Source organism: Triturus cristatus, chromosome 3_1 (assembly GCF_964204655.1).
Source record: "Triturus cristatus chromosome 3_1, aTriCri1.1, whole genome shotgun sequence".
Lineage (NCBI taxonomy): Eukaryota > Metazoa > Chordata > Amphibia > Caudata > Salamandridae > Triturus > Triturus cristatus.
This window is the reverse complement of record NC_140583.1, coordinates 465,134,533-465,152,673: the sequence shown is the minus strand read 5'-3', so window position 1 is coordinate 465,152,673 and position 18,141 is coordinate 465,134,533. Positions and strand designations below refer to the sequence as shown.

At 41.9% G+C, this 18,141-nt stretch overlaps 1 protein-coding gene across 1 annotated transcript in view; it reads left to right on the top strand.

The window, feature by feature from the left end:
• LOC146860416 (phospholipase A2 inhibitor and Ly6/PLAUR domain-containing protein-like) overlaps positions 1 to 18,141 on the top strand; it is a 73,306-nt gene that overhangs the window by 34,604 nt on the left and 20,561 nt on the right. Inside the window, exons 2-3 of the mRNA XM_085646343.1 lie at positions 13,426 to 13,542; positions 14,062 to 14,217. Of these exons, the coding sequence (XP_085502469.1) occupies positions 13,426 to 13,542; positions 14,062 to 14,217 (273 nt within the window). The remainder of the gene's footprint in view (positions 1 to 13,425; positions 13,543 to 14,061; positions 14,218 to 18,141) is intronic.

Below are 18,141 nucleotides of genomic sequence, written 5' to 3'. Positions count from 1 at the left end.
GGCCTGTCCAAGTCTGCACTCACACACCACACCCACTGAGCTGTAACGGCAAACCCACAAGCCTGTCAGTGACGAATATTAGAATCAGACTCACTGCTGCATGGAAGAAATCCTCTAAGATCCTATTTGTTGCTGGCCTATCCAAGCCTGCACTCACACACCACACACACACTGAGCTGTAACACCTAACCCACAAGCCTGTCACTGACAAATAATATAATCAGAAGGAAGCCTCAGAGATCCTACTCCCTACTGACCTATCCAAGCATGCACTCACACATCACACTCACGGAGCTGTAACACCCAACCCACAAGCCTGTCCGTGACAAATATTATGATCATGCTCACTGCTGCATGGAAGGAAGCTTCAAATATCCTACTTCTCGCTGGCCTATCCAAGCATGCACTCAAACACCACACACAGAGCTGTAATGCCAAACCCATAAGCCTGGCAGTGACAAATATCATAATCCGATTCACTGATGCATGGAAGTAAGCCTCAAAGATCCTACTTCCTGCTGACCTATCCAAGCATGCACTCACACACCACACACAAAGAGCTGTAACACCCAACCCATAAGCCTGTCAGTGCTGAATATCATAATCAGAGTGTCAACTTTTCAAACTCATTTGCTCTTTTTTAAGGTCCGGACTAAAATTAGCTCTGGCATTTTGGCAGCCTCGTGTTCCCCCAACTAAATATTTATTCATAGATAATCCTATTTAGAATCTATTCTAGTCCCAGTATTTAAAAAAGGCGATCGTACCAACCCCGCCTGTCACTGACCAATATCGTCGCTAGATTCCTTGGTGAAGGTTGGAGGTCATATAGTGCTGAATCGACTCCAGGACTAGATTGAAGAAAATAACCTACTATCCGAATTACAGTTCGGATTTTGACAGGGTCTTGGCACGATTGAGAAAGGGTTAAACCTTAATATTTTAATGGGGAAGTACTCAAGAGCTAAACAGGGAAAACTATTCCTAACCTTTTTAGACCTTACTGCAGCCTTTGGCAGTGTAATCCATGTTAAATCATGGAATATACTATCTGAACTGGGAGTGGAAGCCCCACTAATACATTTCCTGTGACAACTTTAAAGTAAACCAAAAGCTAGGGTCCGTAATGGGGCCAAGGGTGAATGCACAACGTCGTTAAGCAAGGAGAGGGGGTTAGACAGGGCTGTGTCCTGGCGCCACACTTATTTACTCTTTACCCAATTCAATTCAAATAGCTTTTATTCGGTTGATATACATCAACCATATAAGCACAGACATAATAACAGTCAACATATACAAACAGAACTATCCTTGATATAAATACATGGGGATTCATAGTCATATAATAGTCCCAATACTTAAAGTGCAAGTGCATTATTACAGTACAAATAAATATCCTTATACACTGGCAAACAAAAGCAATAGGCAAAAATTGCCTAATACTGGTAGGTTTTGTAGAAGATGTAACTGAACAAGGACAAAAGTGCAAATGGAATAATACAGTACATATGGAAATCCAGGTAGACTCAGTATCAAAAATAAGTGGACATAGATTTCCTAATACCAATGGATTTCAGGATAAAAGTAGCTAAATAAAAACACAATCCTGGATCTTCTAATTTTTAACCGACCTAATGTTATAAAATAAGAAAAAAGGTTTCAAATAAAACTTTCTAAAATTAAGGTAAAAATTGCAAATTAATAAAAAATGGCAGCAGCTTTGGTGGGATATACCATCACATGGGCATCGTTGAACAGTGCTCTGTTTCATAACTGGAAAATGAACAAAGTGATGTAATGTACCCAATCTTAAACGTGTCAGCACATATCGGTGCGATGCTCTAGTCACGACTGACAAGTAAGATTGGAAACCTTCTTTAACTTCCAGTTGCTGGTAGAGCATAAAGGTAGTTTGCTTATTGAGTACACTAAATCGGGCCTTCAATTGCTGTGAAAGGAAGGTTGATTTTATCTCATTTTTAGTAACAGAGGCTATACACCCGGGGTCCAGCCGTATATCATAATTGAATAGAGTTTTGTACCAGTGCGAGATGTATTTAAGCCATGGTATTTTTAAACAATTCTCCATTTTAACGCAGTCCCGTATAATAGATTGGCTGAACCTTGTCTCTTCCTTTGACCAAATTGATTTCCATAATAGGAGGGGTCGTAATGAGACAATATCTGATATATAAGCAGTGCCCACTTCCCGTTGAATAAGTTCCGTAGAGGCAGAGGGGGGGGGGGGCACACAGTTTTAAAAAGGCATTTTCGGCTTGTAAAAGAGAAGTCGCTTGGGTGTGTCCCCAAACGCCAGCTCCATAAAGGGCGTCAGAAACACATCTTGCCTCATAAATTGCCATCATATCTTTTATACGGCGACGGACCAATTTAGCAGTAAATCTAAAAATGCCGTTTATATTTCTCTCCATCTTAGAGCGGGTATTCCCCTGTTCCTGTGCCCATGACCCATTTCCAGCGAATGTAATACCCAAATAACAAAATGATTTTACAGTTAATACTTTAAAGTCCTCTATGTAAAATCGTCTAACTGTTATTGGGTTTTCGCTGCAAGCCATGACAAACGTTTTTGATTTATTAATTAAAAGCTTTCTTTTAGTAATAAATATAATAAAATTGTCGATAAGACGCTGGAGCCCAATAGGGGTCCGGGATAATAGGACCGCGTCGTCAGCGTATAAAAGGACTGGGATAGAGTTTCCTTCAATCCTTGGTGCATCAGCTTCAAATGTTTTCAGGGCGGCATCAACATTATTAATAAATAAAGAAAACAGTAATGGAGCCAGCACACACCCCTGGCGGATACCTCTCTTGATTTTAAAGGGGGGGGTATACTCGCCTGAATATCCATACCGCACCTTACTAGGTAATACTTCATATAATCTTGCTAGAAAGTACACTATATCTTTTGGGGCACCCATTTCTAGCAAAAGGGGCCATAAAATCAAATGGTCAACTAAATCAAAAGCGCTACTCAGGTCGGCAAAGCATAGGTATAGGTTGCCCTCCTTTGCCAGTGTATACTTCCCGATCAGAAGATCTAAATTTACGCACTGCTCTAATGTTCCCAGTCCTTTCCTAAACCCATATTGGGCTTGTGAGAGGATCGTCTTTTCTGTAGCCCAATCTTCTAGTCTAGAAAGCAAGACCCTACTCAAAATCTTTATAGAAGAGTCCAACAATGAGATTGGACGATAGTTACGGGCATCAGTCTTTACTCCCTTCTTATAAATTGAGATTATTATTGACTGTCCCCATGATGCTGGGAATACTGTTTCAGAAGCAACATTAAATACTCTAGTTAAAAGGGGTGACCATAAATCCATATTGTTCTTATAAAGATCTATCGGAACCCCATCTGGGCCGGGCGCCTTACCACCCTTGCTACTAGATATACCATCTAAGACCTCCCCATTTTTACCCAAATGGTCTGAGTCAGGCCTAGGTGGAGCGGTCCAGGACCTGCCTCAAATAGATAAACATCCTATACCCGCCCTTTTATACGCTGACAACGCAGTTCTGATGGGTCGTGCGCAACTAGGACTCCAGAGGGTGCTGACAAATTACAATGCATTCATGGGAAATTTGGCCCTTAAAGTTAATATTTCAAAAACCTTCATTATCAAGTGAGGGAAAGGCAGCTCAAAATGCATGGATATATTTATTAATAATAAAAAGGTAGAGTCGACCAAGATGTTGCCTCACTTGGGCATTTTATTTGACCACAATAGGACGTGGTCGCAGGCAGTTAAAGCAAGGAAGCTATTATTTATTAACACCACGGCTGCAATGGCACATTTTGAAAAGAAATTGGGCAGAGGACCCCCGGAGGAGCTTCTGCACATTTACAAAGCCAAATGCTTCACTGCAGCTGTGTACGAAGCAGGCGTGTGGGGATATTGTGATCCTAAGCCCCTACAGGTGGTTGAGAACGCCTTTTTAAAGTTTGTTCTGGCGCTCCCGGGCAGCTCCTCAACATACATTTGCCACTCTGAATTAGGGCTACCCTATATAACAGACCTAATACAAATTCAACCGGTACTACTGTGGCACAAGATATGGACGTCCACAAATAATTTTCTTAATCACAATATCATAAAAGATAGCCTTAAGTTAGAAAAGGCACTGGGCATCCCATGGTTAATATATATAAAGAATTTCATGAATGATCTTGGTCATCGTGAATATTTTGATGATCCTGCCTCAATAATCCCCCATTAGCAGAAAAGATTTTAAAGTGAATTGCTTGACGCACCTGGTGATAAATACATTTGCAGCTGAGGCATTGAAACCATCAGTACAGTCCAAAGAAATGGTGCTTACCACATATGGTATGCAGCCATATCTAAAATTCACATTGAGCGCGTATGAAAGGCTGGTATTGACTTGCTTTAGACTCAGGATATTCCATTAGTTAGTTAGTTTCCCAGTAGTAAATGATTGGTCTAAAACAATGTGTGGCTGCCCAGGCGACAACAATTATCTGCAGTTGACAATGTATGTAACTTTATTATGTAAATGTTATGTATTACAAAGGAAAGTATGGAAGTTGCCAATTTTAAGGGTGCTGTGCTTGAGACGAGGTCACCCAGCATTTTTACTCTTGCAATTTCTAGAGAATTAATGTTTAATCACACCAATTGCATCCTTTTTAAAGAGTGTAATTAAATGTAGAAAGTTTATTACGGTATGAAGTCACTGAAAAGCTTTGTGCTGTTTTAAATGCAACTTGTTTCATGTAGGGAAATTTATAAATAACGTTGGTTTTATATTTTTCAGGTATGACAAACGTGAAATTCTGTATGTTTGCTTTTATGATTTTTTCTGTAAGAATCCAATAAGGCTTTCTATTGATATTGATTGACAAAACAGGCTTTGGACCAGCCTTCTTTGCCCTTTGGTTAGTTTGATTATCAATTAAAAGTTTGCTCAGCTTTAGATAGCTGTGGGAATGAATCTGCACTCATTAGCCACTGCCTTTCTTGGAGGGATCAGCTTTGTTTCTGTTCTGTTCACAGTACAGCCATTAGACATTTTCCATGTGATTTAATTTGAATGAAGGTACGTACATATGATAGTCGTATTTAATTGGCTGGGAACTAATGACTCTTGCATGTGGGGTCTGGGAAGATTTGTTATTGATTTTCCTGATCTTATATTTTGCCTCCCACTTGTATATTTTGGCTAAACAGTTACTAATGGAAGCATTTTTGAATTTCTGTTTATAAACTGTTCTTTGTTAAGACAGTGCTATCATTTGCCAGAAGGTTAGAGTAACCCTTTTCTTTCTTCTCTCTTTCTTAAATACTTTTATTCAGTAAATATTTCAACCATAAGTGTACAAGAACACATAAAGGTACTACAAAAAAAATTACCTTAAAAGAACATGCGAAAACTCACACAACAAAGCTTGCTACATATTAGCAATTAAAAACAATAAAAGATATATCTAAAAATCACATTTAATTTGGGCTAAAATAAGTAAACCTAACAGTTGTGATATGAAGCAATATGTACAATAGTACAAAATATTAATAAATAGTTATAAAAAGGCCATATAAAATCTGAAGAGACACCAAAATGTAAAAATACGAAGAGGCCTAAGATGCAAGTGCTAGCTCCATTGAAGATATTTGGATACTGCATATATAATCGCCGGATTAGATTCTGTGCGCAATAGTTGCAAGGCATCCTGGATGCTGTCTACATCCCAACTGTTTACAGAAAGGGATAATCCATCTCTTTTTAGGGTGAACATAAAAGGGACAAGAAATAGGAAGTGAGACAAGGATTCCTCAGGCTGCAAACATGTGGGACATACAGAGTCAAGCATCACCGGAAATTCCAGTTTGGTTGGAGCACCAATAGCGGTTGAGTGCCGTATCGGATCTTCAGATAAATCTTCATAGTCTCTGACAGTGATACCCAGTCTAAAAAAACTGAAATCTCACAAGACACGAAAAGTCTAAAAAGTGAGCTGTGAGGGATCCTATAGACACATTCCTGAGCTTCTCAATGTTTTTGAAGTCCTGAAACGCTTTCTTATGTGTAAACTTTGAACAATGCTTGGAGATGGGAGTAGAAGACCAAACGTCACCCAGCCCTATCTGAGATAACATACTTGTTACATTCTCAATAGTTCTTGTGTTTTAAATGTTTTACACTGTGCTCAGTAAATGGTACTGCATTCCAGGCTCTGTCTTGTGGAATGAGGATGGTTGCCTAGATGCAGTGTCACTGGGTTCTATGTTTTGAACGGGCAGAGAGAGCAGTTGGGATCTTGCTGTTGGACATCTATTTTGCTGTCCCTGCTGTGTAGCAAATTTACATTAAACTCAACTCAACGTTCTTCCTGTCTACTCAAGTTATTTTACTACAATTGATTTGGCGATGATTTTGGCTACACAGCTCTTCATTGAACTCAGCGTGCACATCAAACGTTCACCTTTTAAAGCCCTTTCAAGACTTCATGTTCAAGTAAGCGGTAAGACTGTTCCTATTAATACCTTTACTGGCACATTATTACAGCGACACATTGTCTTTACCACTATTTCCTATTTAAGAAGATTTCTTATTGTGAGCCCCTGTCTAGGAAAATAAGCTTAACGGGACTTACTTCTTCAGTGCTGTGCTTTCCAGTCACGTATTCCGCATCGAGTTGCGAATTGTGTGTTCCGTGGTTTCGGCAAGCTTCCTGGTGCCGCGCAAGCCAAGAGTTGGGCCTTCACTTCATTTGCGGCCTACTTCCCGGCGCAAGCGCATACAGCTGCCTGTTTGTCAGACCTCACAGCGGAGAGACGTCTCTCCTCGATTTCAAGTTTTTTTTTTTTAGTGAACCTGGAATAAAGTTGAATTTCTCTAGTGGATCCCAACAGTGATTCACTCACTAAAAGGGGATTTAAAGTAAACAGCATTTCTTCCCACCCGGGTGACCAAAATAGGTGGACCAAACTTACTCTCACCCTTCTTAACATGAATGGAAGATTTAACATGGACAAAATCCCCCACAGATACGGGTACTATTTTTGCCGACTCCTTGTCAAACCAAGACTTTTGTTTCAGTTGAGAACCTAACACATTTTCCTTTACTACCTTCATGAGACTGTTAACATCATGAACAGACTTGATCCACTTATTCATCCACACTGGTTTGAAACTAGTGTTTGCTTTTCTCACTCTCAACAATTCAAACAGAGAAATTTTAGTTGTGGAATGTGTAGTGTTCCTATAGAACCAAAGCATGCTGTTTATGGAATTGACAACATCGCAGCTAGAAGACTTTGCCCATCTAATGCAGTCTCCCACAACCCTATTCGTACGTTCTACAAGCCCATTAGATTGGGGATGATACAAAAAACTTTTAACATGTTTGATGTTGCATGACTGCAAGAACGATTCAAAAACAGACATGGTAAACTGTGTACCATTATCAGTCACTAATATTTCAGAAAAACCTTCCTGCATAAAAACATCCTTTAAGAAAACGATAACACTGGCAGAGGAAACATCTTTTACAAACTTCAACTCAGGCCATTTAGATGTGTAGTCTATCAACACCATGGTAAAGCGAGAACCTCGTGGTAACACTTTTAAAGGCCCAACAATGTTCAACCCCAACTTGGAGCAAGGCAGAGAAAGACATTCAATGGGATGAAGAGATGGAGTTGTAACTTTCAACCCCTTGTCAGCAGACCTGCAAATTGAGCACACATCAACCACATCACAAACATCACTGTCCGTGGAGGGCCACCAAAACAATCATGAACTCTATGCTTAGTAAGCATTGAACCTAAATGACCCTCATGTGCCTTAACCATGATATTTCTTCTAAGGCTCTGTGGAGGAATGAATTTGTCGGCACGTACTAAAACACTGGGGGGACAAGTGGTGGCCCATTGAACTGGGGCCGGTCCCTCTCCCGGTCACTGAACTTAGGAATCTGGGAGTGTGGATGGATCCCGCTCTCAGTTACGAGGGCCACTCGAAGAAAATCGCGGCCGGCTGTCTTGGCATCTTGCGGTCGCTGAGGCCCATTCTTAAGTTCTTTGACCGTGGAACCAGGCAGCTGATAGTCCAGGCCACGGTATTATCTCGCCTGGACTATGCCAGCTCGCTTTTGGTAGGGACCAACGTGGCGGAGACTACCCGCCTTCAACGAGTGCAGAATGCCGCGGCTAGAGCCATTGTAGGCTTACCCCGAAGGAGCTCTGTCTCAGGTGTTTTGAGATCCTTGCATTGGCTCCCCATTAAATCACGCATCCAGTTCAAGGTGTTGTGCTTGGCGTTTAAGATCTTGAGGGGAGTAGGTCCGCCAATTCTTGCTGACCTCCTGTCGTGGTATGTTCCTTCCCGCGCTTTGAGATCGGGAAGCCAAGCGCTCGCGGTGGTCCCCCGATACAGGTTGTGTCGGGCTGGTGGTCGCTCTTTTCGGGTGAGGGCGGCTGAACTCTGGAATTCCCTCCCAGTGGACTTGCGGCTACTGACTGACCTCTTGGCCTTTCGCAAAGCTCTGAAAACGTTTCTTTTTAAATAGATCTTTTATCTGTGTTGTGTCTCTGCTATCTGTTGCACATTGCCTGCCATGCGCCAGGACGCCCCTTAGCTGGGGCAGCTGTGCGCAATACAAAAGTGCATAACATAACATAACATAACACTCCCTTCAATTGAAATCTCTGATTCAACCTTCCAAAAAGGTTGCAAGTAATGTGGCAAAACACGTTCTCTGGGCCACCCAGTCCTCACATACTCACACACTTGTTGCAAAACTTCATCCTTAGACAGTGCCTCCATCCAACTCTCTTCAGTCCCAAGGCTACGCTCAGGTAAATCAATTGTCGCAATGAAACAGTCATCTGAATCTTCTTCACTACAGTCCGCAACATGTGACTCTCTCACATTATCGCACATGGGAAACCTAGAAAAATAATCGTCTCTGATATTTCAGCCACCAGACACATGAACAACATCAAACTGGTACTGCATCAGACGAGAGACCATCCTGACAATTCTCGGAGAACAGCATTTACTGGTTCCCCCACCAAGTATATTTACAAGTGGTTTATGATCAGGCCTTAACAAAAAACGTTTTCCCCAGACATAAGGACGGAACTTTTCAATAGCCGATAAACAAGAAAGTAACTCCTTTTCTATTACAGAGTACTGAAGTTCCCCATTTCTCAGGACTCTAGGTGCAAAGGCAATAGTATTTTCATCACACGGTGAATCTTGGGTCAAAACACCACCCAGTCATACTTGACTTGCATCAACAGTAATACAGGTAGGTAAAGCGGGATCAAACGGCTTAAGAGCATCACTGTTGGCAACATATTTTTTAACAAGATTCAGAGCAGAAGCACAATCATCTGACCAACAAAACATAACACCTTTCCTGAGCAGTGAACTAATAGGACGTACTGTAGACGCGTAGTTTGGAATAAACTTAGAATAATATTCTAGTAAACCAAGTAAAGACTTTACTCCAGTTTTGTCTACAGGAGCAGGGGCACACATAAGAGTATCCATCAACCCTTGTCTAGGTCTAATGCCATCCCCGGAAATGTGGTGACCTTAATATTCAATCTCATCGCAGAGAAACTTGCACTTCTCAGACTTAACTACCACACCACGTTCTTTGAAAATCTCTGAAACCTTCCTTAGACGGGAGTTATGTGAAGCAATGTCTTTGGTGTGTATCAGAACATCGTATTGAAATACAAGAACGTCATCAATTCCACCTGACATGTTCTGCATGACCCGTTGGAAAACGGAAGCTGCCGAAGCAAGTCCGAACGGCATCCGTTTATATTGAAATGTACCTAGAGGAGATATAAATGCAGTAAGGTGACGAGATTCTGACTCTAGCTCAATCTGATGATATGCACTGACTAGGTTCAGTTTTGAAAAGTATCGAGACCCTCTGACACCTGAAAATAGATCACAGATTTTGGGTAGTGGGTGGGAGTCTATCCAAATTTCTTTATATTAGAGACCTCAAGTCCACGCAGACACGCAACTTCCCACATTTATTTCGCGTTTACGACTAAGGGCGAAAGCCACAAGGAAGATTCCGTTGGCTCAATTATCCCTTGATCGCACAGTGACTTTAGTTCAGTTTCAAGATCATCTCGAACGCTGAAAGGTACACCCTTTTGATTTGCGTTTAACTGGTGAGGATCCATCTTTGACAATGATTCTATGCTTAAAACTACGAATGCAAAAGACACACAATGGTCCCAAGCTCACCAGAAAAAAATGATGGAAACTGATCTTCCCACTTGACAATTTCCTGTCCCTCGGAAATCACAAGCACTTGTTCAGCACAACCAGGTTTGAGGATCATGCCAAACAAGCATTGGTGATACCATCCCAGGATGTTCAACCCTTTTACGGAAACATACATTTTCCCTGTGATTCTCCTATCTTTAAAAATAAGTTAATCTTCAGAGTATCCCAGAAGATCAATTTTGCGACCCTCATAAGATACTGGTGAGCAATCAGGAGGTTGAAGAGATCTATTTTCCCATGTTTCCAAAAACAACTCTTTAGTTAACATAGTAATTCTTGCTCCGGAATCTGCAGGCAGATTGAGTGGTTTATTTCCTATAAAAATCTCCACAATAGGATCAATAAACTCAATGAGGTCTTTGACATTAGAAACATGATCAATAATCTCAGTAACAACAGAAACAATTTCAGGGTCAGATTCATAATCAGACTTCAAAACACAGGCAACAGATTTATTTTGGTCGTTGATTTTTTTTTTTAAACACACCTTAGCAAAATGTCCTATTTTTTGCAGTATCTACAAACCACATTGGTACCTGGACATTTAGCACCCTTTTGATGAGGAAAATTACCACACCTGTTACACATTTGTTTAAAATTTTGAACCTCAGATGTACTTTTCCCTGAACTAGAGTTTTTGATTGTAGGGTTTTTACTAGAGGACTTCTGAAATTCGTTTTGTTTGGGTTTAGAGTTGGTTAAAACAACATTGATAGGATCTGCATGCTTTTCTTCTAACTCTTTCAAAGACACTTGGGAAGTCTCAATGCTCTTAGCAATTCTAACTTTCGTAGAGTTGAGATATAAGCATCCACATCTTCATAGTCATTTTGCTGTCTCTTAAAAACTTTGTGTCGCAAAACCATCAAACTTGGTTGTTTGTGAAATCTTGTTTTAAGTTTTGTAATAGTGTCTTGGTAATCATCTATATCCTCCCCAGGAAGATGTACAACTTCAGGGAGATGTTTAAAAATGGACCTGCCTTCGAAACCAAGGGAGTGAAGGAGAAGACATTTTTTTCGTTCAATGAGGGTGGCAACTGGTGGAATGTTGGAAAAATTGTTAAGGTCAAAAATGTTGCTCCATGTTCTTCAAATGTGCCTTGACCTTCCAAAACTGTTGGTCTCCAAGTTCCTGTTAGGAGGAGCACTAGATCGAAAATGATTCCTAAAAGATATCAATTCTGAACTTTGAATAATATACATATGATCTATATGTTCATGTTCTTTTGCTTCTGTTGTTTATTTTTATTTTATTAAGAAGGAAGGATATGTTATATTCTCAATAGTTCTTGTGTTTTAAATGTTTTACACTGTGCTCAGTAAATGGTACTGCATTTCAGGCTCTGTCGTGTGGAATGTAGATGGTTGCCTGGATGCAGTGTCACTGGGTTCTATGTTTTGAACGGGCAGAGAGAGCAGTTGGGATCTTCATGTTGGACATCTATTTTTCTGTCTCTGCTGTGTAGCTAATTTACATTAAACTCAACTCAACGTTCTTCCTGTCTACTCAAGTTATTTTACTACAATACTCTTAACATACAACAGCCATTTAACCTTGCCAGACTTATCACTACAATGCATGTAACCTTCCCTTGCTCGACTAGCTGCTGGAAATGTTGATTTGTATGTTCATCTGTCTCTGTCTTTCTGTCTATCATAATGTATGTCTCAATCTGTCTGTCTATAACTACCTCTTCATTGCCCAGATGGACAAATACTTAGCACCAGAGTTGTGTTACTGTCACATATAGATACACTTTGTGCTGGAAAGTAGCCCTATGTACTGCTTCTTCGCATCGAGGGGGGCCATAATGGGTCACCATGCAAGCAGTCTATTTAAAAAAAAAAAAAGGTAAACATGGCTCTGTGCCAAAAAGTACACCTCCTCAAGGTAGGCGTACATTTATAACCTTTTCAAAATTGCATGTATGCTTCACAGTAAAGCACTCATACAGATGTGGACAATTTGTCTGAGCACATTGTTCTGCACTGGAAAGGAAGCCTTTCAGTGCAAAGCCTATACTAAACATCATGGTGATACATTTGTACTATGGTGAAATTGTGCATGCATGGCACTAGGCAGCCCAATGTACTAAAGTGGGTGGGTGATAGATTATATCTAAGGGTGGGCAAGAATTATCTCCGCCCGCAGAGTTTTGGTATCTCTGCGTTACACTTTTGATTCAGACTTCTGGCAAAATTCTGCCAACCGCTGTGTGGCACAGTTTATTTTCTCACGTGTTTTGCCAATTTTAAGATGCAGAGTGTGAGTCAGACTTTGCTTCCCTTAGCGTGATTTTCAGAGGCTAGAATACCACCTGGCGGGGTTTTCTTAATGTTGGCAGTCTCTGCAGGTTGCAACCATTGGTGTTGAGAAAGCTGCCTTCGAGTAGCAAATTTACTTGAACAGCAGGAAGAAGGGGCACCCTCTGGTTCTCTAGTGTGGTGTCATTCACGAAGTGCTGAATAAGCTTCTGGTTCTAAAAATCAGTGCAAGCAGTGCGATGTGCCAAATTCTGCTTACTCGCTGAACTCTGAGGAAACCTTGCAGAGGTTAAGTTTCTCTGCCCAATTCCAGGCTGAAACTCTGTGTACTCCACCCACTCCAAATCATATCTTAGTAGATATGGCTCGGTTCTGCTCTATCCCTTTGACATAAAGCAGCACATCGATTTTGGTTGCTGCTCTTTGTAGAGTCAAATGTTAGTAATTCTACCCTTCGGTCTTTACTTGTGTCTAAGTCTGTCTGTCTTTAACGTTGTGTATTTATCTGTGTCTCATGCTATCTGCCTCTACTTACTCATGTCTCAGTGTCTGTCTGACTCATTCTAGTTCATGTTTTGCTTGTCTCTAGTCTTCCTCTCTTCCTCATGTGTTGTTTGGGGTTTACGCTCAATCACTCTTCTACGCCCCAAAGATTTGAACTCTCTGCTATATTCAATCCTATCCTCTCATCGCTAGTCATTGGCGCATTGTCCTTATCCCCAAAACATTTCAACTGTGAGTGAAAGATCCCCACTCCAGGCACCCAGGCACATTTTTTACACCTGCATTACTTTTTTAAAATAAAAAACATCATAATATACAGAACTCTTGATTGAATTTCTCTTTCTTTCAGATTGCCTATTATGCAAGCAGTGTTTCGCTCTTCACACCAGCAGCTGCTCCGGTATCTTGACACAGTGCCCTCCTGATGTCACTTACTGTGTCACAGGCCTAGAGAACAGCACACTGGGTGAGTGGAACATGCCACATATCTGTAACAAGTGACCCCAATGATTTACAGAATGCCTCTCCCTTGTGTCCACATGGAAGTAACTTCTCATTGGCTATGTGCTGTCTGGTCTAAATTCCTCAATCTTCCTACCCACTTCTCTTTCTTGCCTGATTTCAAAGTCATAATTTGCAACCAATCTATGGATGAAAACAAGCTAAGGTAGGGCAGAATTGTAGAAATAGATATAAAAAGTCATGACATAAAAGTCAGCAGTAGAATGCCATGGATTAAGCAGCATTGTGGGAGGAGGAAAGTGTGACACCCAATTTATACAATTTTCAGAAATATGTATTGCCTAATTAAAATTGTCATGTGAGGAAAAACACAGATGTAAATTGTGAACTCTTGCTCAGCCTTAATGACGAACAAGTAGTGGCTCTACCTGTTTCACCGGACTCTTTCAAATTAACCATGTCCACGCTGGAACTTATGCTTGGATCTGTTTTTTGTTAAATCAAAATTTGCATTTTCCAACAGGGAGTGATTTTATTCTAACTGCGTTCAAGGACTGTCTGGATCCTTCTGCAAAAGCAGCCTGCGGAAGAGAGTTCTCCTTCAGAGCTTCATTGGCCACTTTATGGACAAGCAGAACGTGTTGTGACTCTGATTCCTGCAATGGCGGGGATGTGCAAGGTACATACAGTTTGTGACTCTGAAAACTGTAACATGGGAGATGGACAGTAGTAGAAATGGGGTTTCTGGCTGGCAAGGATCTAGGCCTAAGTCAGACACAATCCACCACTCTAGTCAGGGCTAGTAAGTAACACACGAAAGATAACCTGTGCTCACCCCTGGTAGCCTGGCAGAGAGTAGTCAGGCTTATCCATAGAGGCAAGTCTAAAGTGTTTGCTCAACACACACACCAGTGACACACTAGGCACACCACAAAAAGAGACTCCACACAAGGTTATACAAAAATACCCTCTGTATTGTACATAAAACACTTTAGACTACAATTACATACATACTGTGCCATTAGGCACTTGTCATGGCGTCAAATAGATCATAAAATCACTTTGTCAACTAGGCAATTGTCATACAACCACCGTTAGTGCAATAAGGTAAAGGCTTATATGTTGCATATTGTATATAAGTACCATCACTGAACATCCTATCATTGGAGCAAGGAATGCAGCAGGTCATGAAAAGAAACAGATAGATCACCAAATACTGTGCATTTTATGCAATTACTAAAAGATAGTACTTGTTTTCCTGATCAATAAAATAATCATCAGTGACAAACAACACCTTTACAGTGGATATTTAGGGTATGAAATTAAACCACTAGAGACTAGGCACACAACGTACGTAATGGCCTCAGGGCATAGAGCAGTAAAGAATGAGAGTCACTATATAAGTCCTCCCATATCACCATAAACACGAGGTTCCTAAGGGGATACTTTCCCCATTATTCTACATGCCCACCGGGCACTGTACTAGGATCAAAGGTACATGGGGGTACAGGAGCCCTGCGCTCCTATTAGTCGTCACGCGGTACTTTCCCCATATTCTACAATGCGATCTGCAACACTTGTGAAGTATGGGAGTTCTTGGAGCCACAGTGCTTCTATCATCAGGAGAACAGTCCTGCTGGAGATATGAACAAACAGGAACAGAAACACAATCCTCCAGGGCTGGACAGGCTGCTCACATGCTTCCCTTGACGATCTCAGGGTGCAAGGAGCGCTTTTCACCCCGTTTTGCACTGCCAGAGGTGTATGTGAGGCTTAGCCCTCACAACCAAATCCCCATAGGAGATAGTGAGACCTTTCGGCTCTCTTGTACACAGTAGCTGGCATCGTGGAGCATCATGGGACAGCGTGTGTGAGACGGGCTTCCTGGGTTACGGTCTCCTTCTCTGGGACCGTGGCTTATCACTGTCCCACAACAGCAGTGCAGGTGAGACCGCCAGTGTGCCGTCCCAGCAGCTGATCCTGCCTGGCCTTCTCCTGAGCAGTGGAGGTATGACGGCAACCCTTTACCCACGATGATGCACTTTACAAGCACTGTCACCGGAAAGCACTCCACATGTTGTCGGGTAGAAGCAATAGCCTTCCCAAGCGGCGATCGTGTGCACAGCGCTGATTTGGACTCTGGACGCTGCTGTCCTTTTGGCCTAATCCTCTCCTGCTGTGCCACGGGGGCACTCGGGTACAGAGGAGGCCAGGCAGTAGGTAAACACACTCAGGGGCACCACCCAGTTTGCAGTCACACAGCCCTTACCAGGCTCTGTTCATAAGGAAATAGCAGAGCGCTCCAAATCCACTGATTGCTTGCACAAGTTAACATTAAATGCTCACTCTGCACTATGATAATGAGAGTCTCTTGGGCACAGGGAAAGATAGCAAGACAACCGGCCAACCTATTGGATAGGTTATCACTATGACGGGCTCTCCTGGCAACAGAGCAATCCCCTGAGAATGTGCAATTTGTGGGACCAACATCAGGGAGCAGCTAGCAACAGGCCAACAGGCAGAAACGTAATCCAGTGAGTTCTTTAGGCCACCTAGCAAGTAGCAGAACAACAACAGAAGAGCAGTCCAGATGAGTCCTTTGTACAGCTCAGCAGTCCATCTGACAGAAGATCAGTCCCAATTCCAAAAATGCTCCCCTCCATGTGCGGTCAGAGACCCTGGACTTAGATTCTGATGCCTTGCTTCTAGAAGGGGCTAGCAGGTTCCAGCAAGATCTGGTCAGGCCATGGAGTTTCAACATTCTTTCACCAGTCACACAAATGTAAGCAAGAGGGAGGTGTAAAGGAGAATGTCCTATATTGTGCATACTACCATGACAGAACCCTACACGTATTGACTGATGCCTCAGCGGTCTACCAGGTTTTGAGGGATTCTGCTCATGAAAGCACAACAAAAGAACAGGACAGTGAAGGTTATTTATTGTTTCCAATGATCTATCCTCAGGCCCGTACTCCTTCCAGTCTACCAGATAATAGATATGTCCCCTCATCTGTTTGGAATCTAAAATCTTTTTCACTTCATATTCTTCCTCACCTTCAATATCTATTGGTGGGGTTTTGAGCATTAATCTAGTGTTATCTAGACAGGGACGCATTAAGGAAACATGGAATACAGGATGTATGCGCCACGAGGCAGGAATGGCCAGCTTCATGGCTACTGGATTCACTACTTTCTCAATGACGTAAGGCCTAATAAACGTAGGTTTTAACCTATTGGTCCCTCTGAACTGCATGTGTTTGGTGGCTAACCATACCCTATCCCCTACTTGATATGGTGGTTCTAAAGAGCATTTTCTGTCTGCAAATTGTTTCCCAGACTCTATGACCTTGGTTAAATGGTTCTTAGCATCTGCTAATACAGCCCAGAAGTAGGCATGTTGTTCCTTTATGAAGGGATATGTCGAATGAGCTGGTTGCTTGAAAGGTAACATAGTCGGGTGAAATCCAAACCAACAGTAGAAAAGAGAACAACTTAAAGACAAATGATCGGTGTCGTTGTAGGTGAATTCCACCATCCAAAATAAAGTACTCTACTCTTCTGTATGTACCAAAGAAAAACAATGTAGATACTGTTCCAAGGTCTGATTTAATCTTTCAGTCTTCCCATCTGTCTGAGGATGAAAACTGGTGGATGGGCGGGCATCCACCCTCATGGTTTTGCACAAGGTACATCAAAACAGAGAGGTGAATTGAGGTCCTCTATTGGTTATCAACACTGCCGGTATACCATGAGCCCATACTATGTGTTGCAAAAAGATTTTAGCCAGGGCTGCTGACGTCGGAAGCTTGGATAGTGGAATGAAAAGCCCCCTTGGATGCAAACTGCACATGTCTTCCACGTCTTTGTGTAGTGATTGCCACCAGAAATGTCTTTCTGTCACCAATATTGTCTTCTGTATTCCCATATGTCCACCCAAAGTGGAGTTGTGAGTCCAGGACAAGACTTGTTGCTGTAAAGTTTTATCTGGTACATCCAAAGACTGATCATGGTATAAGTAGTCGTCTTTTGCATTGCGATGTTCGGGCTCTTCTCTGATCCAAGCGACTTGATCACTAGAGGTAACATGCCCTTTCAATTCTTCCAGGAAGTTATCAGGAGCTGTTAGGGCGATCTCGTTGTCAACAAAGGCTGTCTCCTGAATCGATCTGGGGTATTTGATGGGTCGAACGGGACTATGTTCTGGGGAAAGATCGGGCCTGGAAAGGGCGTCTGCTTTGCTGTTCTGTGGCCCTGGTCAATACTTGATTACAAAGTCATAATCGGAAAAAAACAGACCATCATAGCTGTCGAGGAGTGAGACCACGACAGATTACGGTGATCAATGTAAATATCTACTGTGTATTGTGCCCCAAACAGGTAATGTCTCCACTCTTCGCAAACTCTCTTTATAGCGAGTATTTCTTTATCCATTATACTATAGTTGAGTTTACACGGTGTTAGTTTGCGAGTGAAAAAAGCCACAAGGTGTAGCTGTCCTGTTTCCGGGTGTCTCTGAGACAATACTCCCTCTAATGCGTAATGAGATGCATCCCTTTCCACAATGGAGGTTAAAGTAACATCAGGATGTTGTAGAATCGGGGCT